Source organism: Gopherus evgoodei, chromosome 1 (assembly GCF_007399415.2).
Source record: "Gopherus evgoodei ecotype Sinaloan lineage chromosome 1, rGopEvg1_v1.p, whole genome shotgun sequence".
Taxonomy (NCBI): Eukaryota; Metazoa; Chordata; order Testudines; family Testudinidae; genus Gopherus; species Gopherus evgoodei.
In genome coordinates, this window is record NC_044322.1 from 4,638,095 (window position 1) to 4,660,707 (window position 22,613).

Here is a 22,613-nt window from a genome sequence, read left to right on the forward strand (position 1 = left end):
TCCCCACCGGTGCTCTACTGGACTGATGGGGCCTTCCTTTCACCCAGCCTGCCTGTCTACTGAAAACATGCCACCCTGCGGTTTAACCTTTTGATCCTCAGGCTGCTGAGCTCTCAGGAGTCATAGGCATCCGTTATTTTTCAGCAGGGCCTGGCTATTTCTCTCCCTCCACGACCCTCCACTGAATGGTTAGTGCTGAAGACAGGTTGGCCCCTTGGCTCCTCCGATCTGGCTCATTAGCTTCTGCTGCGTGGAGTAAGCATTGGAGATTTATGATCACATAAATAAAGCAGAGAAGAGCGAGATGGTGCCATTCCCAGTCCATTAATGTAATGTAGTAGCTGGGCCAGGGTTAGATTAATAACTGGAAGGTGGCACCTTTCAGTAGGGGAGATTTATGGGAAAAGCTTTGTTGAGGGGGTCATGACCTCTGTTATCTGCCAGCGGCCATGATTGTGTGGCGAGGACTGTCCTGACCATGCAATAAATCGGGAGCTGGGTTTGCGCTCGGCTTTGTCTGGGAGGTCTGTGTGACTCCAGTGCACGGTTCCTGCAGTGCACGGTGCTTGCGAATGAGACTGTCCGCCTTCGGGACATTCCAGTTGGCGTCAGAGCGTGACCCCCTCCTGACTCAGCAATATCCCCTCCAGGTTCCTGGCTGGGACTGTGGAACAGGCAGGAAGAGACCGTCAGACCCACCACTGCCTACCACCCCTGCACACCCATCCCCAGTTTTACGCTCTGCCCAGTGCATGCTGGGACAGATCAGTCAGCCCTGTGTGGTCCGTGCAGACGTTATCATTGGTACTACAGTACAGGGTGTACTGCCCCTTTGGGGGACAGCCTGGTGCACACAGCCAAAGGCACCTGGGCCAGTCGAGGAGGGGCTGGGCCCTGTAAACAGGAACAGGCAGTTGAGTAGGGGAGGACTAGAAGCTGAGCTGGCTGCTACAGTTTGTGAGCCCTCGGTCACTGCCTGAGCAGGGCTCCAGGGATTTGGTTTTCTGACTCTGCTATTGGCTAGGGCCATATGAACTGAGTTAAGCGGCACCTTCCCCGACCTGCTGCTTGGCACTCTGCTGGCTGGGTTCAGTTGGGAGGGACACGCCTAGAGGGCTGGAGATCAGGGCCCCATTGTGCTGGACTCATGCAGTAAGGGAGAATCTCCATCCTGAAGAGCCTGCGCTCTAAACCTACAAAGGAGGTATTATTGTGTCTATTACGCCGGTGGGTAAACTGAGGCACAGAGCTGTAGTGATGCAGGGAGTCAGTGGTAGAACCAGGAATTGAACTGCCACCTCCCAGTCCCTGGGGTCTGAACCACAAGATCATCTAAGTGCGTCAGCAGGAGGAGTAACTAGGACCTGGACCATAACACCAGGAGCATTAGCCCCACGACAGCTGTTTGCTTTTCATACTTTGGGATTAGCTTAGCTCCAGATGGAATCCATCTCCAGCTCAGCACAGCCTGGCTCCACAGAGGCCAAAAGGGAGTTTTAAGGATTAGGAAAAAATGTCCAATTCTAAGGAGAGTTACGCTTGGCACTGATTCCCAAGGGGGCTGCGATCCCCGTCACGGGAGGTTTTTAAGAACAGGCTGAACACCTGTCAAGGCTGGCTCAGGTTTGCTTGATTCTGCTAACATTGCTCTGGGTGTCAGTGCAGGTCTTGAAGCCGACATGGCTCTGTCTCAGCCTCCCTCCATCACAGCTGCACCAAGGTCTTACTGCTCCTCTGACGGTACTTCTGAGCGGGACGGGGCATATCAGACAGCTGTATAGAAAGGCAAATAGGCAACGGCTTCTGGAGGAAGGAAGCAGAGGGACCCTGGTTGTTTCCACGCTGTGGGTCTGTCCCTAGCAATGAAACGGCCTGAATCACTAACTAGCCGAAGGGTAACAGCAGCATGAGCGCTAAGCATGGGGCCCCATGAACCGGTGTCGTGTCTTGGGGCGAATTGCCCAATGAGCGAGTGAAGGGGGGAAGTAGCAGAGGGTGTGTGATACCACCATGTCTCTCACAATCTCCCCCGGTGAATTAATTTGGAATGATTTGGGGAGAAATACTGTTTGGTAGATTGAAAACTGACTTAGGTGCTATAAAAGGAGAGGCAGATCTTGTCCTGCTGCCCTGCTTTCCTGGACCGGTGAGGAGATCCCTTGTGCATGAAAATCTCCAGGTGGTATAGAACTACTGAAGCAGCTCCTACGCCACTGTCACGGAGTGTGGGGGAGTCCAGTCCTGTATCCCTCTTCCTGGGACTCACAGTGACTCTCAGCCAGCCAGTAAAACAGAAGGTTTATTGGACAACAGGAACGAAGGATACAGCAGAGCTTGGAGGCACAACCAGAACCCCTCAATTGAGTCCTTCTGGGGGTTCAGGGTGCTTGGATCCCAGCTTGGGATACCCTGAATTCCAATCACCCAGCCCAAAACCGAAACTGAACTAACTCCCTTCAGCCGGCGGATTCCTTTGTCCAGCTTCCGGGGCAAAGGTGCTGACACCCCTCCCCCCTGCCTAGCTCAGGTTACAGGCTTTGGTCCTGTCCCTCACCTAAAGACATCCCCGGCTTTCCCATCCCCCACACAGACAGTCCCTACTACATCACACCCACCTCCACGACCAGCCCCAGGAACAGGGGGCATGGAAGAGGTGTCTCTATGCCCTATTGGAGCCACTGGCAGCTGGTGCAAAGTAGAACAACCCTGAGGCTGCCCCACTTTATGCCAGAGATCACTTAGGTAACTGGTTGGACCCAGGACTAACAGATGTAAAGATGGCATAAGTCTACTCTTCCCTCTGCCCCACCCTGCCCCCCAGCTCTCTGAGCTGTGCTGAACGCCGCTCTCATGCAGCCATGGATCTGGGCCAAAGTGGAATGCTAAACATCAATGGTATCTGTTTGGGGGAGTTGCCTGCTGGCTCATAACTCAGGGATCACTGTTGGGTATTTACCATCACCGTGAGTGATCTGGAAAAGGGAGAAAATAACATGTCCGTGTGCAGCTGACACTGACCTGCGAGGAGCTGCAAACACCAGGATGGAGAAAGAAGCCAAAGGGGGTGGGAGAGGTTAGGAACTACTGAACAGAGATTGGCATGAGGAGAAATGCAGGCTAATGCACCTGGGGGAAGCCAGGTGAAGGCAGAGGAACTCCGTGGGAGTGTCCTGGGAAGGTATGAGGCTGAGATAGTGGGATGAACGTGCCACAGCGAGCAAAGCCAAACGGCAGCAGATAGGCCCGGTGAGGAGCGAGCTGCGTCCGCAGCAGCACAGAGCCGGACAGAAACAGCACCTGGGGTGACTGTTCAGTTCTGGGTATGTTGGGAGTGAGGGAGCCAGGAACTGGAAGCTGTTCAGAAATGAGCAGCAGAACTGAGCAGGGGAAAGGCGACAGGAGCTAAGTGCTGTGGGCTCTGTGGTACTGGTGCGGACTCCTGGCATCAGAGCACGTATGCTGGGGTCACAGGGGCAGAATTTTGCCCTATGTGTATAACGTGGCCGAGAGGAAGTGAAGTGATGGTGATTTTGCTTAGGGGAGTTTGCTAGGAGTGTTGGGATGTGCCTCAGGAAAGTGTATGCTGAATATCAAGGGGAGAGGGACTCGCAGGGGAGCATGCCTCTGCGGGGCACGTATGGCCCAAAACAAGCGCTGAGTCTGATTCGCAGCTCCCAGGACTAGTCCCGCTTGCCCTGGCATGTCGCTACAAGAAAACATTTTGACTGCTGTCAGCAGGAGCCTAAAAACCTCTGATGAATCGCTGGTGTTGGTCGCGACCCCAGTGTGTGCCCTCTCTTGCCAAACCCCCCCTCTGCCAAGATTGGTAAGTGGCTCTAGAACCTGGTTGGTCTTGCTGGCACATGCAGCAGTGTGAGCTGACCCAGCCTCCTGGCGGGTTGCATAGTGACCCCCATGATGTCCTGAGTGAGCTGAGATCTGGGTCAGAGCCAGCAGGCCTCTGAGTTCTGCCTTGGCAGCTCAGGATTTCTTTGTTTCCAGGGCCATTTCCATTGTAAAGAGCTGCCCTTAATTGGCCTGTAGACAGGAAATGGTAGAAGACAGCTAGAGCTTCCATTACAACATCAGCGCCCCATGTTCCCCTGGGAACCAGCGCTGCAGACGCCCTTGCAGCAGGCTCGGCTTCCTTTCCTGTCCGTTCCCCGGGCCAGAGCCGCGAGGCAGGCACGCTCCCTCTGCCGCTTCTTGATTTCTGTCGAGGCCACATAACGCCCAATTGAAATCCGTCCTAGCTTCCCGAAGGGGGGAGGGGGGAAAGGAGGAGGGTGGCAAATGAAAAATTCATGGAGGCATGACTAAAATTATGAGCCTTGCCAGGAAAACGGAAATGCGTTTTCAATCTCACTTTGCCTGGGGTGGGCAGTAAAACACTGCTGGGGGCCAGTTTGAGGATGAATAATGGGTAGGCCCGGGGCGGATGCTAATGTAATCAGGAGCTGCTAATTAAAGTTCTAACAGAACTGGTCATCTCTGACCAGGCTCCTCGTTAGGTCCCCACGGGCCCATTCCTGCAGTGCTCCTGGTCAGAGCCCATCAGTCCCTGGGTGCTGCAGAGTGCAAACTTCGCTGCGTTGTGCTGGGAACTGCCTTTTCATGTAGGCTCAGGCTGCATTTCAGAGCCATTTAAATCCCCAGCGCACACCACACTGTTACCTGAACTTAAAGAAGTAACTCCATTCGCTGGCAGCAGTAGGTGGCTGTTATCTTCTGTGCAGACTAGCCGCTAGAGGGGAACATGGCATACACGGGCTGTATTTTTCAGTACTGGTCTCTGGACCTGGTTGTTGTACACACCAGCTTGTCCTGCCTGTTGGTTCTTACTGTGCATGGACTCGGTGTGTCCCCTGGAATTCACCCAGGCAGTGGGATTGTAAAGCTTCTGGGCCGTGACTTTCAGTGTGATCTGCATGGCACTTTGTGGGACAAAATGGAGACGGTCACACTGTGCCCTGGATTGATGGGCATGGATTAGGGTAGTTCAGTGGTTCGGAGAGCGTTACAACAGGGAGCAAAACAGAGATGGTGACAGTCAGTGGCTGCAGCAGCCAGAGGTTAATAGGAGCTGGGTGCTTCCTGCGAAGGTGACGGGAGCTCAGGCTGCTTGCTGGTCCGTAGGGAATGCTGGCAAGCGGGCGCATGTGGTGTACAATGGCCTGGTGGTAGCTCCATGTCATGGAATGTGGGGGAGTCAGGTCCTGCACCCCTCTTCCTGGGACTCACAGTGACTCTTAGCCAGCCAGTACAACAAAAGGTTTATTGGACAACAGGAATGCAGGTTACAGCAGAGCTTGTAGGCACAACCAGGACCCCTCAATCTGGTCCTTCTGGGGGTTCAGGAAGCTTAGTCCCCAGCTTGGGATTCCCTGAATTCCAATCACCCAGCCCAAAACCGAAACTGAACTAACTCCCTCCAGCCGGCCCCTTCCTTTGTCCGGCTTCCTGGGCAAAGGTGCTGACCCCTCCCCCCCAGCCTGGCTCAGGTTACAGGCTTGGTGCTGTCCCTCACCTAAAGACATTCCCGGCTCTCCCATCCCCCACACAGACAGTCCCTACTGCAGCACACTCCATGCTCTCTCCGGGGAAGGAGCTGTGTAGCTAATTGCTAGTGACGCAGCAAACTGGGTCAGTCGCTACGAAGGAGAGGGGCGCCACCAGCTCTGGGTTCGGCACGCCAAGGAGGAGCTGGAAATGCTTCGCTGGCCTCAGGACATGACACCGAGCTGGGGCGTGAGAGTGGGGAAGACTGCAAATGATTGGGGGTTGGGGCACATGACTTCTGAGGAGAGGCTGAGGGAACTGGGATTGTTTAGTCTGCAGAAGAGAAGAATGAGGGTGGGTTTGATAGCTGCTTTCAACTACCTGAAGGGGTTCCAAAAAGGATGGGCTCGGCTGGTCTCAGTGGTGGCAGATGACAGAACAAGAAGCAATGGTCTCAAGTTGCAGTGAGGGAGATCTAGGTTGGATATTAGGAAACACTATTTCACTAGGAGGGTGGTGAAGCACTGGAATGGGTTCCCTAGAGGTGTGGTGGCATCTCCTTCCTTAGAGGTTTTCAAGGCCCTGCTTGACAAAGCCCTGGCTGGGATGATTTAGTTGGGGTTGGTCCTGCTTTGAGCAGGAGCTTGGACTAGATACCTCCTGAGGTCCCTTCCAACCCTAATCTTCTATGATGCTATGACTGAGCAAAGCAAGGCTGTACAGGGGGTGGGGTGGGCTATCTCTGTGTGTTTGTGGGCACGTGCAGCTGTGTTTTTGGTGCTCAGGTGGACATGCATCTTTCTGGGTGTGTCTGTGAGTGCCTCTATATGACCTTTGGTTTTCCCTGTGGCAGCGACTCTGTGTTCGGGTTCCCCTGTGTGCGGGCTTCATTTCCCAGTATGTGCCTGCCTGCTTCACTTCCCTGCGTGTGCATAGCGAGCTCTCTGCCTCCCTGGGACCCGACTGTAGAAATACCCCCACTGAGCTGGGAGCAGAGGTGCTGGCATCTCACTGGTTATCCGCCACGCCGCCCGCCGCTCTCCTGGCCGAAGGAGTCTGGCAGATTGGCCAGAAAGCACAGGGAGCCAGAGGTGCATCCCAGGGTCCCCACCCGCCTTTCTCGCAGCTGTCGCTGGGCCACAGCAGTGAGCTCTGACCCTCCTGCTGCTCCCTCTCGCCGCTTCACACCCACAGGCTGCTGCCTTTGCCCTCGAAGCCCAGAGGATACACCGTGCCATAAACCGGCCAGCGCTCGCTTTGAGAAAGGAAACAGCTTGGCTGAGGGGCTGATACACACAGCCTGGGGGAGAACCTCTCTCTTTTTCAATCGCTCTGAGCTTCCCGGGGTGCCTTTCCCCCCAGGATCACAGAGCTCTGGAAGTGTTAATGAACTAAGCTTCCCAGTCTCCCTGCGAGCGGCTAGTACATCCCTTCATCGCTGGGGGAACCTGAAGCATGGAGAGACCAAGTGATGTGCAGTCACAGAGTGCATCAGAGCCAGGACTAGAACCCAGGCATCCCGAGCCCTGCTCCTATGTTCTGACCACTCGGCTACACTGTCTCTTGGCACAGACCCTTTGCCTTAGGATGGAGGAGAAGATGCCACCCTCCAGCAGTGAAATGGAGAGTGCAGGCACTGCCTTTGAAATGACAAGGAGCCAGAGCAGCTGGAGGGATGTTAAAGGGAAGGGAAATATCATTCCAATTATGCCGCGATTCTCTGAGCACTGTGAAGCTGCTGCTGCTGCGCAGCGAATGTGGAGGCGGAACAGAAGCACAAAGACCGTCTCTCCACTGCATAGTGTGCAAACAATAACCCCCAACATCCGAGGGGAATCTGGCTTCAGTCGGGAAGGCACGCAGCCGATTTGGGAGAACAAGAGCTGAAGACATAACATTGGGCAGGGGAGCCTGGGGTGGCAAAGATGTGACACTTCTTAGAGCCGGGAAAAGCTTCAACGCAAAGCATTTAGCTGCTGCTGAGTCAATAAAGCAAGACTCAATTGGGTTTTGGCTTGTCAGCTTCTCTCTCCCCTGCTGTGGGTGTTTATTAGCATTACAACATTGGTCCTGACACAGCCGGATCTCCATTATGCTGGGTGCTGCATAACACAAAGAGACAAGCCAACACAAAGGGTGGGAGGGGAAACTGAGGCAGGAAGTGGCTTGCCCATGCTCACCCAGTAGCAGAGCTGGGACTAAAACCCAGGTCCCTGACTCCCAGGCCAGAGCCCACCACACTGAACCACGCTGCCTCCCAGTGGCTGAGTCTATGAACCTTTTCGGAAGGGTGGATTAGGTGGGCGAGAGCTGCCAGGGTTGACAGGTGGCCTCTGAAAGGGGAGGGAGAGTTGGTGAAATTGACACACAAAGGTGACCCGCAAGCTCAGAGGCTATGTATTGTGCTGTGTACTGGTCGTGTTGTGTCGAGTGTGAGACAAGGAAAGGCAGTCTACCAGAGAGTGTCCTGATTAATGTGACAACCTCCCCTTTAGAACAGGGGACATAGGGCTGCATCCCATCAACTGTGGTGGGCCAAGAGCAAACGAGGTCTTATTCCAATGGGAGGTGACTTGGCATGGACCCTGGGCTTTTCAGTTCATTCCCCACCTCTGTGGCACCCGTGGAACCCCCTGGAAGGGATATCATACAGGAAGATCTGGATGACCTTGTAAACTGGAGTAATAGGATGAAATTTAATAGTGAAAAGTGCAAGGTCATGCATTTAGGGATTAATAATAAGAATTTTAGTTATAAATTGGGGACACATCAGTTGGAAGTAACAGAGGAGGAGAAGGACCTTGGAGTATTGGTTGATCCCAGGAGGACTATGAGCCGCCAATGTGATATGGCCGTTAAAAAAGCTAATGCAGTTTTAGGATGCATCAGGTGAGGTATTTCCAGCAAAGATAAGGAGGTGTTAGTACCGTTATATAAGGCACTGGTGAGACCTCATCTGGAATACGGTGTGCAGTTCTGGTCTCTCATGTTTAAGAAGGATGAATTCAAACTGGAACAGGTTCAGAGACGGGCTACTAGGATGATCCGAGGAATGGAAAACCTGTCTTATGAAAGGAAACTCAAAGAGCTTGGCTTGTTTAGCCTAACCAAAAGAAGGTTGAGGGGGGATATGCTTGCTCTTTATAAATATATCAGAGGGATTAGTATTAGGGAGGGAGAGGAATTATTTAAGCTTAGTACCAATGTAGACACAAGAACAATGGGTATAAACTGGACACTAGGAGTTTAGACTTGAAATTAGATGAAGGTTTCTAACCATTAGAGGAGTGAAGTTCTGGAACTGCTTTCCAAGGGGAGTAGTGGGGGTAAAAGACATATCTGACTTTAAGACTAAGCTTGATAAGTTTATGGAAGGGATGGTATGATGGGATAGCTTAATTTTGGCAATTGATCTTTGACTATCATCAGGTAAGTATGCCCAGTGGTCTGTGATGGGATGTTAGATGGGATGGGATCTGAGTTACTGCAGAGAATTCTTTCCTGAGTGCTGGCTGGTGGGTCTTGCCCACATGCTCAGGGTTAGCTGATTGCCATATTTGGGGTCGGGAAGGAATTTTCCTCCGGGGCAGATTGGCAGAGGCCCTGGAGGTTTTTTCGCCTTCCTCTGCAGCGTGGGGCATGGGTCACTTGCTGGTGGATTCTCTGCAGCTTGAGGTCTTCAAACCACAATTTGAAGACTTCAGTAACTCAGACATAGGTTAGGGGTTTGTTATAGAAGTGGATGGGTAGGATTCTGTGGCCTGCATTGTGCAGGAGGTCAGACTAGATGATCATATTGGTCCCTTCTGACCCTAAAGTCTATGAGTCTATGAGGCGGCCAACTCCCATTGAATTCAAGTGGGTGCCTAAATCCTTCTGGCCCCTTCAGAATCTCAGCCAAAGTTCCCGCAGTGCTGTGAGTGCCCGCCGGTGTTAGTAGCATTGGAATAGCCTTTGTAAAGGGCAGATGTTTTTCTAACACAGAGATCCCGTCTTGGACTGGCTGACCTGGTCTTTTCAGCCCGGCTTCTGTTAAAACGGTCTGGGGATATTGGATCCAATGGAGATGAAAGAGCAAATCGCAAGCCCTGCCTAGCCCAAGGCAGGAAGGCCGCGGGAGCAGGGACCCTGTACATGCCTTGGCCTGTTTACCCATTGTTACGGAGATTACTTGGAGAGTAAACACTTTGGGATAATCCGTACGGCACCGACGGGGTCCTGGTCCCTGACTGGGAACCCAGCGTGCTGTTCCAGACAATGAATCATGTTAAGAGCCCACGAGCTATACTCTGGAACAGCCCGTGGAAGTTCTGGCAGATGGTCTCAGCTCCTAAGAGCTGCCAGGCTGGATCAGACCAATGCCCCACCGAACCCAGCAGCCTGGCTCAGAGCGTGGCCAGCACCACATACTGCTGCGCAAGGTGCAAGAGTCCGAATCCCCACAGTGGGCAGCGAATAGTTATTGATCTGTGTTAACGTCTGCTGGTGCCTGTGCAGTGGCTGGTTCCTGGGCTGACACCCTAGACATCGAATCAGGCACCTCCAGAGCTGAGGTTCCCCAGTTACGGGCTGTCACAATTTCTGTCCTCTGTGGATCAGGCACAGACGGTGCCTTGTAACAAACTCACACATGGGTTACTCTTGCATTATGAAAGGGCAAATAGGAGCAGCCGATTACCCTTCTCTGCACCAGTCAGTGTGTGTCCTACACCTTAGTACGCCTCCCCTCCTTCGGCTTCTCACTACACAGTGCCAGTCTTTTCGGTCTCTCCAGCTGTGGGTTTCTCGCCAGGCCTCTAATTCTTCTCACAAGCTGCCCCCTGTCTTTCTGCTCCGTCTTTTTGGAGCTAGGGTGACCAGAACTCACCCTGGCACATAGGTAGCGTAGCACGGATGGATAGAGGGTCTCACTGGGCCCTCTGGGTTTGTCCCCAGGTGATTACGGTTATGTCAGATCCCAGTGACGTGTGCCACAATCCCAAATTGTTCCTCCCAAGGCACCTCACTTTGCATTTGCCGGCACTGTCATCGTGGTGCCCATCCCCCTACCTCTGCTAGGTCCCTCCGACGGTCCTCTCTGTCTTCTCTAGCCCTGATGAACCTTCATGACTTTGTGTCATCTGCACACGTCCCCTATCCCCGCTCTCTCCCTCTTCCAAAGCATGAATAATTCCGCTAAACCCCAGCCCTCACATGGAGCCTTGTGGCAGCTGCTTCCTTTAGCCATGTGGAAAACTGACCATTTGGCCCCAGATCTTTGTTTCCTGTCTCTTAGCCTCTTGTGAATCCAGGATGACACTTCACCTCTCGGCCTGTTCATTTCCCTAATAGCCTCTCGTGAGGGACTTTCGAAAGGCTTCTTCAGCGTCCAAATAAGTTATATCAGCCATAACTAATCTCCTTGATTCCCTGTGCTCAGAGAACTCGGACAGATTCAAGAGACACCAGATTCCTTTCCCATCTGTCTAGGTGTGGATATTCTATGCAGTGGGTGCCATGGGGGTCCTAGGTAATTTTACCCTACCTCTATCCATGGACTGGGTGACCATGGCAGAGCTGCTCTGTGGTTACTCCTTGTGAGGCATTGGGGTCCCTTGGTGATGAGTCTAGCCAGCCAGAAGCTCTCAGGCGGTGTTTCCTCCAGCAGTCCCATTCGGGAGGACGCAGTGAATTATTCCCGAGCTGCAGTAGCAGATCCTCTCTGCCAGCTCGGCACAATTATCACTTCACCAGCCTCCTTAAAGAAACCCCCAGTGTTTGACTTTCTTATGGCAGCCACGATCTGGACGTGCAGCGGCGACACGGGGTCCATTGCCAAGCACCTGGCAGTCTGTCACTAGCAGTCAGGTGATGATAAGCCCCTAGCACGGCTGCCTCTGCCGAGGGATTTTCACCTTCCTCAGCTGCATGATGCTAATGTATCCACCAGGGAGGCAGCTCTCAACCCAGACTTCCTTCCTAAGTGCCCCCCTGGTTTCTAGCAACCCTAGAGCAAATGGATCAGCCTCAGCACAGAGCATCAGCTTTGCAGAGAATGTTTTCTAATGTGACAGGCCTAGGGGGACCATACATCTCATTTTTGCTGGGACAGTCCCCTTTTTTCAGCCTGGTCCTGGACATGCTGACTTTTTGGGGGGGGCAAAAATGACCTTTGTCCTGTTTGTTCTTGCCAGTTGCAAGTTGCTCTGATCATTGGCAAGAGCAAAGGGAACAAATGTCCAGTTTTGCAAAACAAGTGGGTCGAGCCCCTTAGTGGGGCGTGGAGGAATGTTTGGGGAGGCCAGTGGCGACACGAGGTGCTGGGCGGTGCCGGGCTCGAGCAATCATCCCTCGGGCAATCATCCCGGGGCAGCGCTGGTCTCAGGTATTCAGCCCCAACCCCAGTCCCAGGCAGCGCAGGGCTTGGGTGGTCAGCCCAGGGTGGCATGGGGCTCAGCTGGACAGCCCCAATGCCAGGCACCGTGGGGCTCAGCAGTCAGTCCAGGGCACACGGCTCAGGTGAGCAGCAAAGCCAAGTGGCCTTGGGACAGCCCCGTGCAAGGTGTGGGATGTCTCAGGTGAGCAGCAATGCCAGGTGGCTCAGGACAGCCCCACATGGCATCCTGCATGCACTTGCTGGGGAGGGATAGCTCAGTGGTTTGAGCATTAACCTGCTAAACCCAGGGTTGTGAGTTCAATCCTTGAGGGGGCCATTTAGGGAACTGGGGTAAAAGTCTGTCTGGGGATTGGTCCTGCTTTGAGCAGGGGTTGGACTAGATGATCTCTTGAGGTTCCCTATCAACCCTGATCTTCTATGAAATCTGGTCACCCTATCTAGGCCTTGACTGAGATTGGGGCCCTCTCACTGATGACAGGCTGCTTTAAGAGGGAGCAGCGTCCAGTGACTGGCCAGCTGTCTCCCAGCTGGAGTTGAGAGCAGGCACCAGGAAAGCTGTATGAAAACAGACTGAGCAGAGAGGGATTGAATGAATGTTGCAGGAAGGCTCATGCAGTGGGCCCCAGGGAATGAGGGGAAGAACCAGTATGGTAAATGCAAACTGGGCCTAGAAGCAAGGGATTGACTCTGGAGGGGGTTCCCCCCCAGAGCAGGGGTAGGACTCACCTGGGAGTGGGCTGCAGGCAAAGGTTCACAGGGAGACATTGTCCTGGAAGTCTCAGGTAGGAGATGTAGAGAGCAGGACACAGGCAGAGGAGCTAAAGGAAGCAGGGCAGAGGGCTATACAGTGAAGCACTGCAGTGTTGTGCCTGGGTCTTCCTTTGGGGGGGAACTGATTTTTTCTTGAGGGGTCTGTGGCCCTTTGTGAATAAAAGGATTTGAATTTCCTACTGAGAGACAGTGTTCCTTTGCGTGGGTGACTGAAGGGGATAGAGGCAGGCATCCTTTAGGTGCTGGAGTCTGCCAGAGAAGGGGCCACCCTTTTACATAGGGAAACTGAGGCACAAGGGGAGCAATATGCCCAGGGTCACACAGAGCTGGCAATATAATGTGAGTGTCCCCAGCCCTAGCCTGGCACCATTCTGCTAGACCTTGCTGCCTGCTGTTAGTTAGCTGAGCTCAAAATACTGAGTGTTAGCTGCAAAATGTGCTGCCAGAATTCAATCTCTGCTCCTGCCTCCACCCTTGAGAAGACTGCTGGCTTTAAACAGACTTGCAGTCGTGACTCAGGCCCAGCTGCCCCTGATTTCAGTGCGCAGCTTGCCTGAGTGATGACTGCACTCCACTGGGTTTTACCCAGTTTGGAGAAGGAGTTAAAAGATCAGCTAATGGTGATCAGAGTTTGGAGCAAACTTTAGGGACTCTGGGTTAAACACGGGGTAGACAGACAGATTATATCAAAGTCCATATATAGAGTTGTGTAATAAGCCCTGGGCTTGTCTATATTGTGTTTTGGCTACCCTGGTTTAGCTATGCCAGTACTGCTGCATGCACCCACGAAATTCGCCCTGGATTCAAAGTCTCTCTTCTCTTGTTGCTAACAAATCTTTCCCTTCCTTGTTTTGCAGAGTATTTAAGAAAGCGAGTCCCAATGGAAAGGTGAGTCCATCATCCTTGTGTCTTTGGGTTTTGAAAGCCAGGAGTGGGGTGTGTCAAAAGCCATTTTTTTTCAAGTGTGCCCTGTGTGACAGTGCTGCCTGTGAGTGTGACTCAGTTTCCCTTTCTTACACAGCACATTAGGTCTGGAATGTCTTTCTTCTGTGAAAAGTTCCAATACTGTTTACAGGCATTAACTGTGAAACATCAGTATAACCAGGCCCTTTAACATAAGGTGTGTTCTTATGTATCACTACCAACATGTTCAAGGGATTTTCCAAAAGATTAGTCACATTGTACATTTTTAAAGTTTCTGGTAATAGCAACACATTAGTTACAAAAATTACCATTGGCAATAACAACAAATCCATTGCAAGTATCCATTTACAATTATTTTTGTCATGCCACACCTTTGGCTCAATACCACTGGGGTTTGGGCCTTTTAGGGTTAACCTGTGGCTTCCCTTTGCAAAATCAAGTTTTCTTCTTTTTCCTTCTCCTGAAAGATTAAACCTTGATTTCTCTTGCTTAACAGAATTCACTGGTTGATTGGGTGGGCTCTCTGTGCTAACAGCTATTAGCAAGTCTTTCCTCTCCCAGCCAGGCAGGTAATTCGCATCAACACAAACACTAGTTTTTAAATTCTTAGCTGCTACCAATTTTAAGGCTGGACTCTGTATTACAGAGATACTACACAAATCCAAAGGGTCCGAGGGTGAGAGTTTGCTTGCTCTCCCCTGCATCCTTAAGCATTCAGCCATAAAATTGTTCTGCTCTGAAAGACCAGTAACCAAATCTGTTCTCAGACCCTGAAGCACAGACTGCTCACTTAAAGAATTAGAATGGAGACATTCCTGTTCCAACACCATTGTCTTCCCAACAAGTTGGCCAAACACAGCCAATAGGTTATAGGGCTGCTTAACTTTTTTAACAGCTTTTATACCATCGGAGACCTTATCAAAGGGATCCACACTGCATCTTTCAAAAGGAAAGTCAGTGAATCCATTCACAACAGAAAATTTCTGTCTGTTAGGATCCTGCCGACTACGCCACTGTGACAGTGCTGCCTGTGGGAGCCAGCTGAGGTCACTCAATCAGGGTGAACTGCAAACAGAACAGGGCACATAAACCCCAAATGCTGGTGGATATTCTAATACTTGGATTTACCAAACCAGCAGAAAACAGTTTCTGTAGTATCTCACTGGTTACTCAGAAGTCCAAACAATGCAGTTTCCTTAAAGTACCCAGCCTCAGGCCTCCATCCAGACACACGTCAAACATATGATGATAATTACTGAAAATCTTATCTCATCATATAAAAGAAAAGGTTCTTCCAACCCCAAAGGGTCAGCCACACACCCAGGTCCAATTTTAACTTAGATCTTACCCAAAATACACGCTTATAGACAATTCTTATTAACTAAACTAACATTTATTAAAAAAGGAAAGAGTGTTGGTTAAAAGATCAATATACAGACAGACTTGAATTCAATTATTGAGGTTCAGATACATAGCAGAGATGAGCTGGTAGTTGCCAAAGTCCTTTTAGATATAGTCCATAGGTTAGTGTCCAATGTCCATATTCAGGGTAACTTCAGTCAGTGACTGGGGATCTCAATCCTCCGGGCTTAAGGTTTCCCTGTCTTGAAACCCAAAGCAGATCTGAGATGAAGTAGGATCGTGTTCCAGGGTTCTTATACATTTCCAGCAGCCTTTTGGCCTAAGAAAACAATAGGCTTAAGTCTCATTCTTCCAAACATCCTGGCAATTAGCACAGGGTAATTTATCCATTAAACAGTTCAGGTACAGGTTACCACAACCTTCAAAGAGACATATAGACAATAATACTATTTCCCTCAAGTGTCATCCTAAATACTAATACTTCCTTGGTGATCTTTGAATCAAAGCTAGAGTAATAGACAAGACTTGTTCGCTTACATCACAAGACCTGAGCAAATATCTACTCTTCTACCTCTAACAATACAGACTTGCATTTCAAAGCTCTATTCATTTACATATCTTCCTAACCAGTCTTTACAGTTCAGCCATGTGTTAGGTCAGTCTGTGAGTTAATTAACTCTTTCTGGCCCTGTCAATGAGATATTATATTACACTCATAACATCACACCCTGTCAAAATTCCAGGGCTCCTTTTGTGGCCGTGACGTGACAATGTCTGAATGTGCTATGAAATGTATACACGAGACTTAATGAAGGGAATGCGGAAGTAAGTAACCTGGCCAATAAGGCATTTTTAAACCGTAAAATGTACAGTGCTTGTTCCACAGTAGAGAAGCTGGTTCTTCACTTTATGGTACCCAACCGTCTTGGGTTCTTGGAAGAAACGGGAAGCAATGGCCCTGCCTCACACTGCAAAATTCAGATCTGGATACAGTCTTGCCATCCCCGGGTATTCAAATCTTGTGAGTCAGGTCCAAAAAAATCATGAGATTGGTGTAAAAATAATGAGGGTTTTTAAAAATAATGAATGTGGGGTTCTTTTTTATTTGCCTTTGGTTTCTGAGCTATTAGGGGGTTTGGGTTCTCCTCCTCAGGGTGCTGCCTGGAACTGGGGTACCACTGAGTCCCCTGACCCACCAGCCTGGACTCCCACTCATGCTGTAATGCTATGACAAGCTGCAGACACGCTTCTGGTCTCACACTTTCACCAGCACACATAAGGACACACCCAGCTGCAGCTGCACACACAGGTGCTGAGATCAGCTCTGCATGGGAAGGCTCAGCTAAGGCACCTTCCAGTTCTTAAGGCAGCCCCCCACCCCTGAAGTGTAAACCCCAAATTATACCATCTTGCACTTCACAGGAAACTGTACGGCATAAGCTCATGAAAGTCACCTCCTTTCTCAATGTGGAGAGAGAGGTGCAACAGCTTTCTGCCCCCGCCCCCCAGTTATGATTTCCACCCACTGGTTTTAGACAAAACAAAAACGAGTTTATTAACTACAAAAATAGATTTTAAGGGATAGCAAACAGAGGAAAGCAGATTACCTAGCAAAGAAACAGAATGCAATTTAAACTTAATATACTAAATAGGTAGGCTATAAATTAGCGAATTCTCACCCTGAGTGTTAACAGGCTGGCAGATTCTTAAGGCACAGGCTGCCTTGGCTTTCCCAAGTTTTCATACACAGGCTAGCAATCCCTCAGCCTGGGAGCCCCTTCAGTCTATATTCCTCAGGTGTTTCCCGGTGTGGTATTGTAGGGAGAGTGAGGTACCATCATGATGTCATTGTCTCTCTTTTATATATTCTTCCCACTGGCTGGGTCAAACAGTTCCCATTGTGTCGAGCTATTGCTGAGAGATTTCTGTTGTGCACAGTTCCTGGGGTAATCCTTATGCTTGTGTGAATTTCTTCAATAAGCCACTAACATGGTTTGGCCTTTTTACTGTTGTGCCAGAAAGGCTGCTTGTGGGTGTTTTCAACCTCACAATGTGTTTCAGTGACACATACATAGCCTAACTTCACATATGACAATAGCACATACAATCCAACAAGATATTAATGTCTAGCAGAACTAGACTTTTAAAATGATACCTCACAAGGCACACTTTGTACAAAACATAACTACATAACTGGTGAATATTGGGGTGCCTGGGTGTCACAGGGTGCTTAGGTCATGTTTTCAAGCTTTTCTCTGCAGACAGAGGGGAAGAAACTTGTTTTAAAAAAAGAGTGAGCTGAAATTGTCATGCAGTTCCATGAATCCAGGAACTGGGGCTTTAAGAAACCCCCTGAATGTCATGACTCACAATACAATTGTAAATTGGCAAATAGTCAAAGGTAAGGAGTGTCTAGAGCAAGGCATTTGTTTCGGCCCAGTGTAAAACTCAATCAAGCTGCAAAATGAAAATCTGGCTTTTAATTCACCTCCAGGGCTTTGTTGAAGCTCCAGCTCTATTCAACAGCAAATGAATCAGGGAACAGATCTGTTCCCCTTCAGTTGACAGGGGATTAAAAAATGTCTCTGTAGCTCCCTGGGCAGTTTCTCTTTCCTAAAAAGGCGCATTCTTGCTGAGAGCAGAGACTTGCGAAGTGAGACCAGCTGGGTCTGTTTGTCAGTCAGTTACCCAGAATTCTGCAGAGAAGATGACATGGCATCTGATTGGTCAATGAGGGCAGCCAATCCAGGATTGAGGTTTTATCTACCATTGGGAGGAAGAGTGTTTACCTTGCTTGAAAATGAACTATAGATTTGCCTCTCCCTGATGATGCGATGATCTTACTTTGCTGGGAAAATTAGGGAATCTGAAATGGAACTCGAAACAGCAAGCTGGCCCATTAGACTAGGTCTTGGGATGAATGGATTAGTGTATCAGTACCACTTCCCCCCTGCTGGATGAAATTAGGACTGCTCTGTGTGTCATAAGAACCGTACTGCTCATAGAGATTTTCCCCAAGGTCAGGGGGCCTGTGCTAGTGGAGCTGGAGAGTCTGCGTCCCCATTACAGTGATCCTATGGCCTTTGAGCAGACTCGGTGCCCATCCTACATGCTGCTAATACCACGTGTTTGTCACAGTGTTTTGCAGCAGGCTACTCAGTTAAGGAACCTGTTTCTCGCAAAAAGGGATTAAAATGCTGGATGCAAGGGGAGAAATATGGTGGCGATTGAGAAGGGGACTTATCTAGTAAACCAGGACAGGAGGGTGGGAGGAAGTCATTGCACATGTGACTGGTCAGCTTGCCCCCAACTGGGCTTAAAAAGGGCAGCTGGAGCCTAGAGGGGAGAGACATGATGAGTCAGAGCTGCCTGAGAGCACAGGCTGGAAGGGCAAGGAAAGGGGCAGGTGAGATCTGTCTGGGAGACAGGCTGCAGGGAACATTAGGATGTAAGAACGGCCATCCTAGGTCAGACCAAAGGTCCATCTAGCCCAGTGTCCTGTCTTCTGACAGTCACCAGTGCCAGGTGCCCCAGAGGGAATGAACAGACCAGGGCAATTTATCAAGTGATCCATCCCTTGTCGCCCATTCCCAGATTCTGGCAGAGGCTCGGGACACCATCCCTGCTCATCCTGGCTAATAGCCATTGATGGACCTATCCTTCATGAACTTATCTAGTTCTTTTTTGAACCCTGTTATAGTTTTGGCCTTCACAACATCCCCTGGCAAGGAGTTCCACAGGTTGACTGTGCATTGTCTGAAGAAATGCTTCCTTTGGTTTGTTTTTAAACCTGCTGTCTATTAATTTCATTGTGTGACCCCTAGTTCTTGTGTTAGGAGGAGGAGTAAATAACACTTCCTGATTTACTTTCTCTGCCCCAGTCATGATTTTATAGACCCCTCCTTAGTCGTCTCTTTCTTTTCCAAGCTGAACAGTCCCAGTCTTTTAAATCTCTCCTTATATGGAACCTGTTTCATACCCCTAATCAATTTAGTTGCCCTTCTCTGTATCTTTTCCAGTTCTAATATATCTTTTTTGAGATGAGGCGACCAGATCTGCACACAGTATTCAAGGTGTTGGCATATGTATCATGGATTTATATTTTCTGTCTTATTATCTATCCCTTTCCTAGTGGTGCCTAACATTTGGTTAGCTTTTTTTGACCTCTGCTGAACATTGAGCGTATGTTTCCAGAGAGCGGAACGCTCTGCGGGCAATCCCTGGGAAGGAGGAGGAATTGGCTAGGAGACTGGTAGAGGGGCTAGCCAGCTGACCTTCCGAGTAGAGCCTTTGCCAGGAGGCTGCAACGGGCTGAGTTGTTGGAATCTAAGTAGAAGCGATGTGAGACTGGTCACTGTCAGGTGGATGGCTTGACGAGTGGGACTCTAGAACGAGGCAGAACAGAATTAGGAACCAAGTGGTGGGGGATTCATGGGTGAGGGTAATGGACAGTCATGGGACCTCTATATATTTTACTGCGTGAATCGGGTGAGTGGTTGTACCACAAAGGTTTTATGGACTATTGTACATATAAATGAATAAATTATATCTGGGGGTAGGCCTTGGTATCAGACAGTGAGAGATTGTACTTGTTTTAATGGGTGGCCTAAAGGGAAACGGGGGGCAGATGCACTTAGTTCATGGCCTGCTGCCAGTGGGTGCTCTACAACAACAAGTTGATATAACAGATATGGATGAGGCACTGGAGCCTTGTCCTCTGCCTGAGCCAGTTAATCACAACAGCTCTGGGTCAGTAACAGCTTCACAGCAGCTATGAGCACAACATTAGCCGTGAGACCAGAACTCAAGTTCAGCTCCCAGCACTGCCACTGTTTTGCTTGGGGGCCTTGCTGGTCACTTTCCCTCTGGGTGCCTCTCTTCCCCCTCCTGCTGTTTGTCAGTTTAGCTTCTAAGCCATGTCTCTCCCTATGTGTGTACACCCTCTCGTGCAATGGGGCCATGGCTGAGGCCTCTGGGCAGCACAGCACTACAAATATCACACATACTCCTGGGAGAATTCTGCACTACTGTGCATGTGCATAATTAATGAGCCATGCATATTTTTAATTTTTTGCGCAGAAGAAAGCTTCTGCTGGAATGTTGCTGCAGTTCTGCCTTTTGCCCACCAGAGGGCGCTGTGGCATTAGAGCAGAGCAGCAGCTCCCAGCCAGCTAGGAAAGAGAAAGAGCCTGCCTTCTTTGCAGCACCTGTCAGGCCAGGTCAGGAGACAGGCTATGGGGAAACAGACAGTGTGGTGTGCTGTGGGGACGGGGGCAGACGGGCTCAGAAGGCTAGTGGGGGGAGGTCAGACTGTGTCAGGAGCTTAATGGGAATGGAGGTGCAGGGCCAATGGAGGGAGGGAGGTGCAGGGCCACATGGTGATGCGGAAGGGGGTACAGGGACACATAGGGACAGGGAGTGGCTGAGTGGGGGCACAGACACATGGTGGACAGGGGGAGGGGGTGCAGGCCAACATGGGGATGGGGGAGTGGGTGTCTGAGTGGAGGTGGAGAAACACATGGGAACAGGACAGATGTGCCTGACTGAGTGGGAGAGGCTGGGTGTCAGCCAGGGTCTGCATGCGGGAAGATCCCTAACAATCCCTCCCTGCACCCTCACCCCACAAAAAAAAAAACAAATCCTATTCCATAATTTTCCCATCCATACTCAACAACCTTCCAAGTTCACACCCAGGCTCCTTCCCTGCAATTACTTCCCTTTCCCTCAGCTCCTCCGTTACCCCGGACTCCCCCACAGCCTTTGCACTGCTTCTGAGGGGTGTGGGAAATACAGTTCTGTATTGTAGTTTAAATGAATTATTACTCAGAGTTCTGTATTAATATGCCTAGTAAGGAACCTATTTGTCAAAAAACATTTCCTGAATCTTTTTTTGTTGTCTGTATTGTTACAGAGGGCATGATTCTCAGTCACAACAAGGACTCTTCACAGCTTGACCGGCAGTGTAAAAGAGCTTTAGACTGGGGGGAAACAACCCCCTGAGAATCTCTTGTGCTTGAGTCCTTCCTGGCCAGTGCAGAGCTAATGGGGCCAGAGTGTACTGCAGAACAGCTATTCTATGCTTACTAGAGCCAACAGGTGAGGCTATGGAAAGACAGTGTAGATTAGAGCAGCCCTGAGGCTACTCTATCTTATGCTGGAAACTGGGAAAACCCTTTCGTAACCCCAGATTACAAGGAGCACAAAGTATCAGAGGGGTAGCCATGTTAGTCTGGATCTGTAAAAAGCGACAGTCCTGTGGCACCTTATAGACTAACAGACATATTGGAGCATGAGCTTTCATGGGTGAATACCCACTTCGTCAGATGAGTGCAGGGAGCACAAAGGTAGTTTAAAGCAACCTCCAACCCAGTTGCCTTGATCCCAACCCCAGATGCAGTGACTCAGCAGAAATGTGCAGAGGAGGGAAGAGAGTTACTGGCTGAGTTAGCAGCAAAGAGTCCTGTGGCACCTTATAGACTAATAGACATATTGGAGCATGAACTTTTGTGGGTGAATATCCACTTCATCGGATGCATGGAGTGGAAATTTCCAGTTGCCAGCCCCACTCCCTGAAGCGCCCTGGATTCAGGGGCAGGACTCCTGCCCAAGTGCCCCCCTCACCTGGCCCTGCTTAGCTGAGGAGATCATGACCCAGTGGTAAAGAGACCAAGAATGGAGGAGTGTGGGGTGAAGGGAACACGGGGAGGGGTGGGGAGGAGATCCAGTGTGTGTGTAGGAGGGGAGAGATGCGGGGTTGGATAAGCACCATTCCTTCATGCTACTGCCCTTGGGCCTGCAGTCTCCCAGTGGTCCTGGCTACAAGGGAGAGTCAATGCAATTGCACAGAGGTTGCAAGCTAATCCTTAAAAAGGGCTTGCCCTGCTGGGAGAGGGTTGAAAGCTGACAATGGTTTCTTGAGCTCTCTCTGCTGCTAGTCAGTGATGGCAAGGGGAGACTCCAGGTAGCTGACATGTTTCAGCTGTGAGGCTAGGACATGCAGGGACAGGCAGGCGGGAGGGAGAGGGGAGAAGAGCCCCACCAGGAGTGTGGATGGGACGGTGTTTGTGTGGGGGTGGAGAGAAGCCGTACAAGGCATTGAGAGTGTAAGGATCTGCCTGAATAAGCTCATAGCAGCTGGTAACAATGCTGGATGCGTCCAGAATAGTCTTTCCTCTGGGGGTCTAAGTGGTAACCTGGTGGAGGACAGTGCAAGCTGTGTGACCTGCCCACTAAGGAACCTGCAAAGAGTGAGTTTTAGCCAGCAGGTGGCTGGGTGAGAATTTCACTCCAGAAGCTGGAAGGAATCGCCGAGGGGCTGGACTCTTGGTGATTCGACACCCAGATCTGAGTATTGCTTATCAGCTGTGTACAGTGGAAATATTTCCACCCTTCTCATAAATTGCTCGATTGCCAAAGGCCTCCCAAGTGCTGATTTCTGACATCAGAGAGCCCCTGTGCAACCGAAATGCTGCTCCCCTTTCCGCTCACCCGAGACGTTGGTGCAGAGCAAATCAGCGATGACTGTTGAATAGCTGCTGGGCATGGAAGCTTTAAAGCAATTCAGAGAAATAGATTAAAAAAAAAACATTTCTGCAAATGCCACAAACACCTAAGCAAAGTAGAGCTTTCCATCCAGAGACCTCCAAGTACCTTACAAAGGGAGGGAGGGGGAGTCTCATTT

At 50.4% G+C, this 22,613-nt stretch overlaps 1 protein-coding gene across 1 annotated transcript in view; it reads left to right on the top strand.

The window, feature by feature from the left end:
* Positions 1-11,099: 11,099 nt before the first annotated feature.
* Positions 11,100-22,613, top strand: part of LOC115648253 (beta-arrestin-1) — a 92,926-nt gene continuing 81,412 nt past the window's right edge. Inside the window, exons 1-3 of the mRNA XM_030555567.1 lie at positions 11,100-11,327; positions 11,673-11,734; positions 13,504-13,534. Of these exons, the coding sequence (XP_030411427.1) occupies positions 11,100-11,327; positions 11,673-11,734; positions 13,504-13,534 (321 nt within the window). The remainder of the gene's footprint in view (positions 11,328-11,672; positions 11,735-13,503; positions 13,535-22,613) is intronic.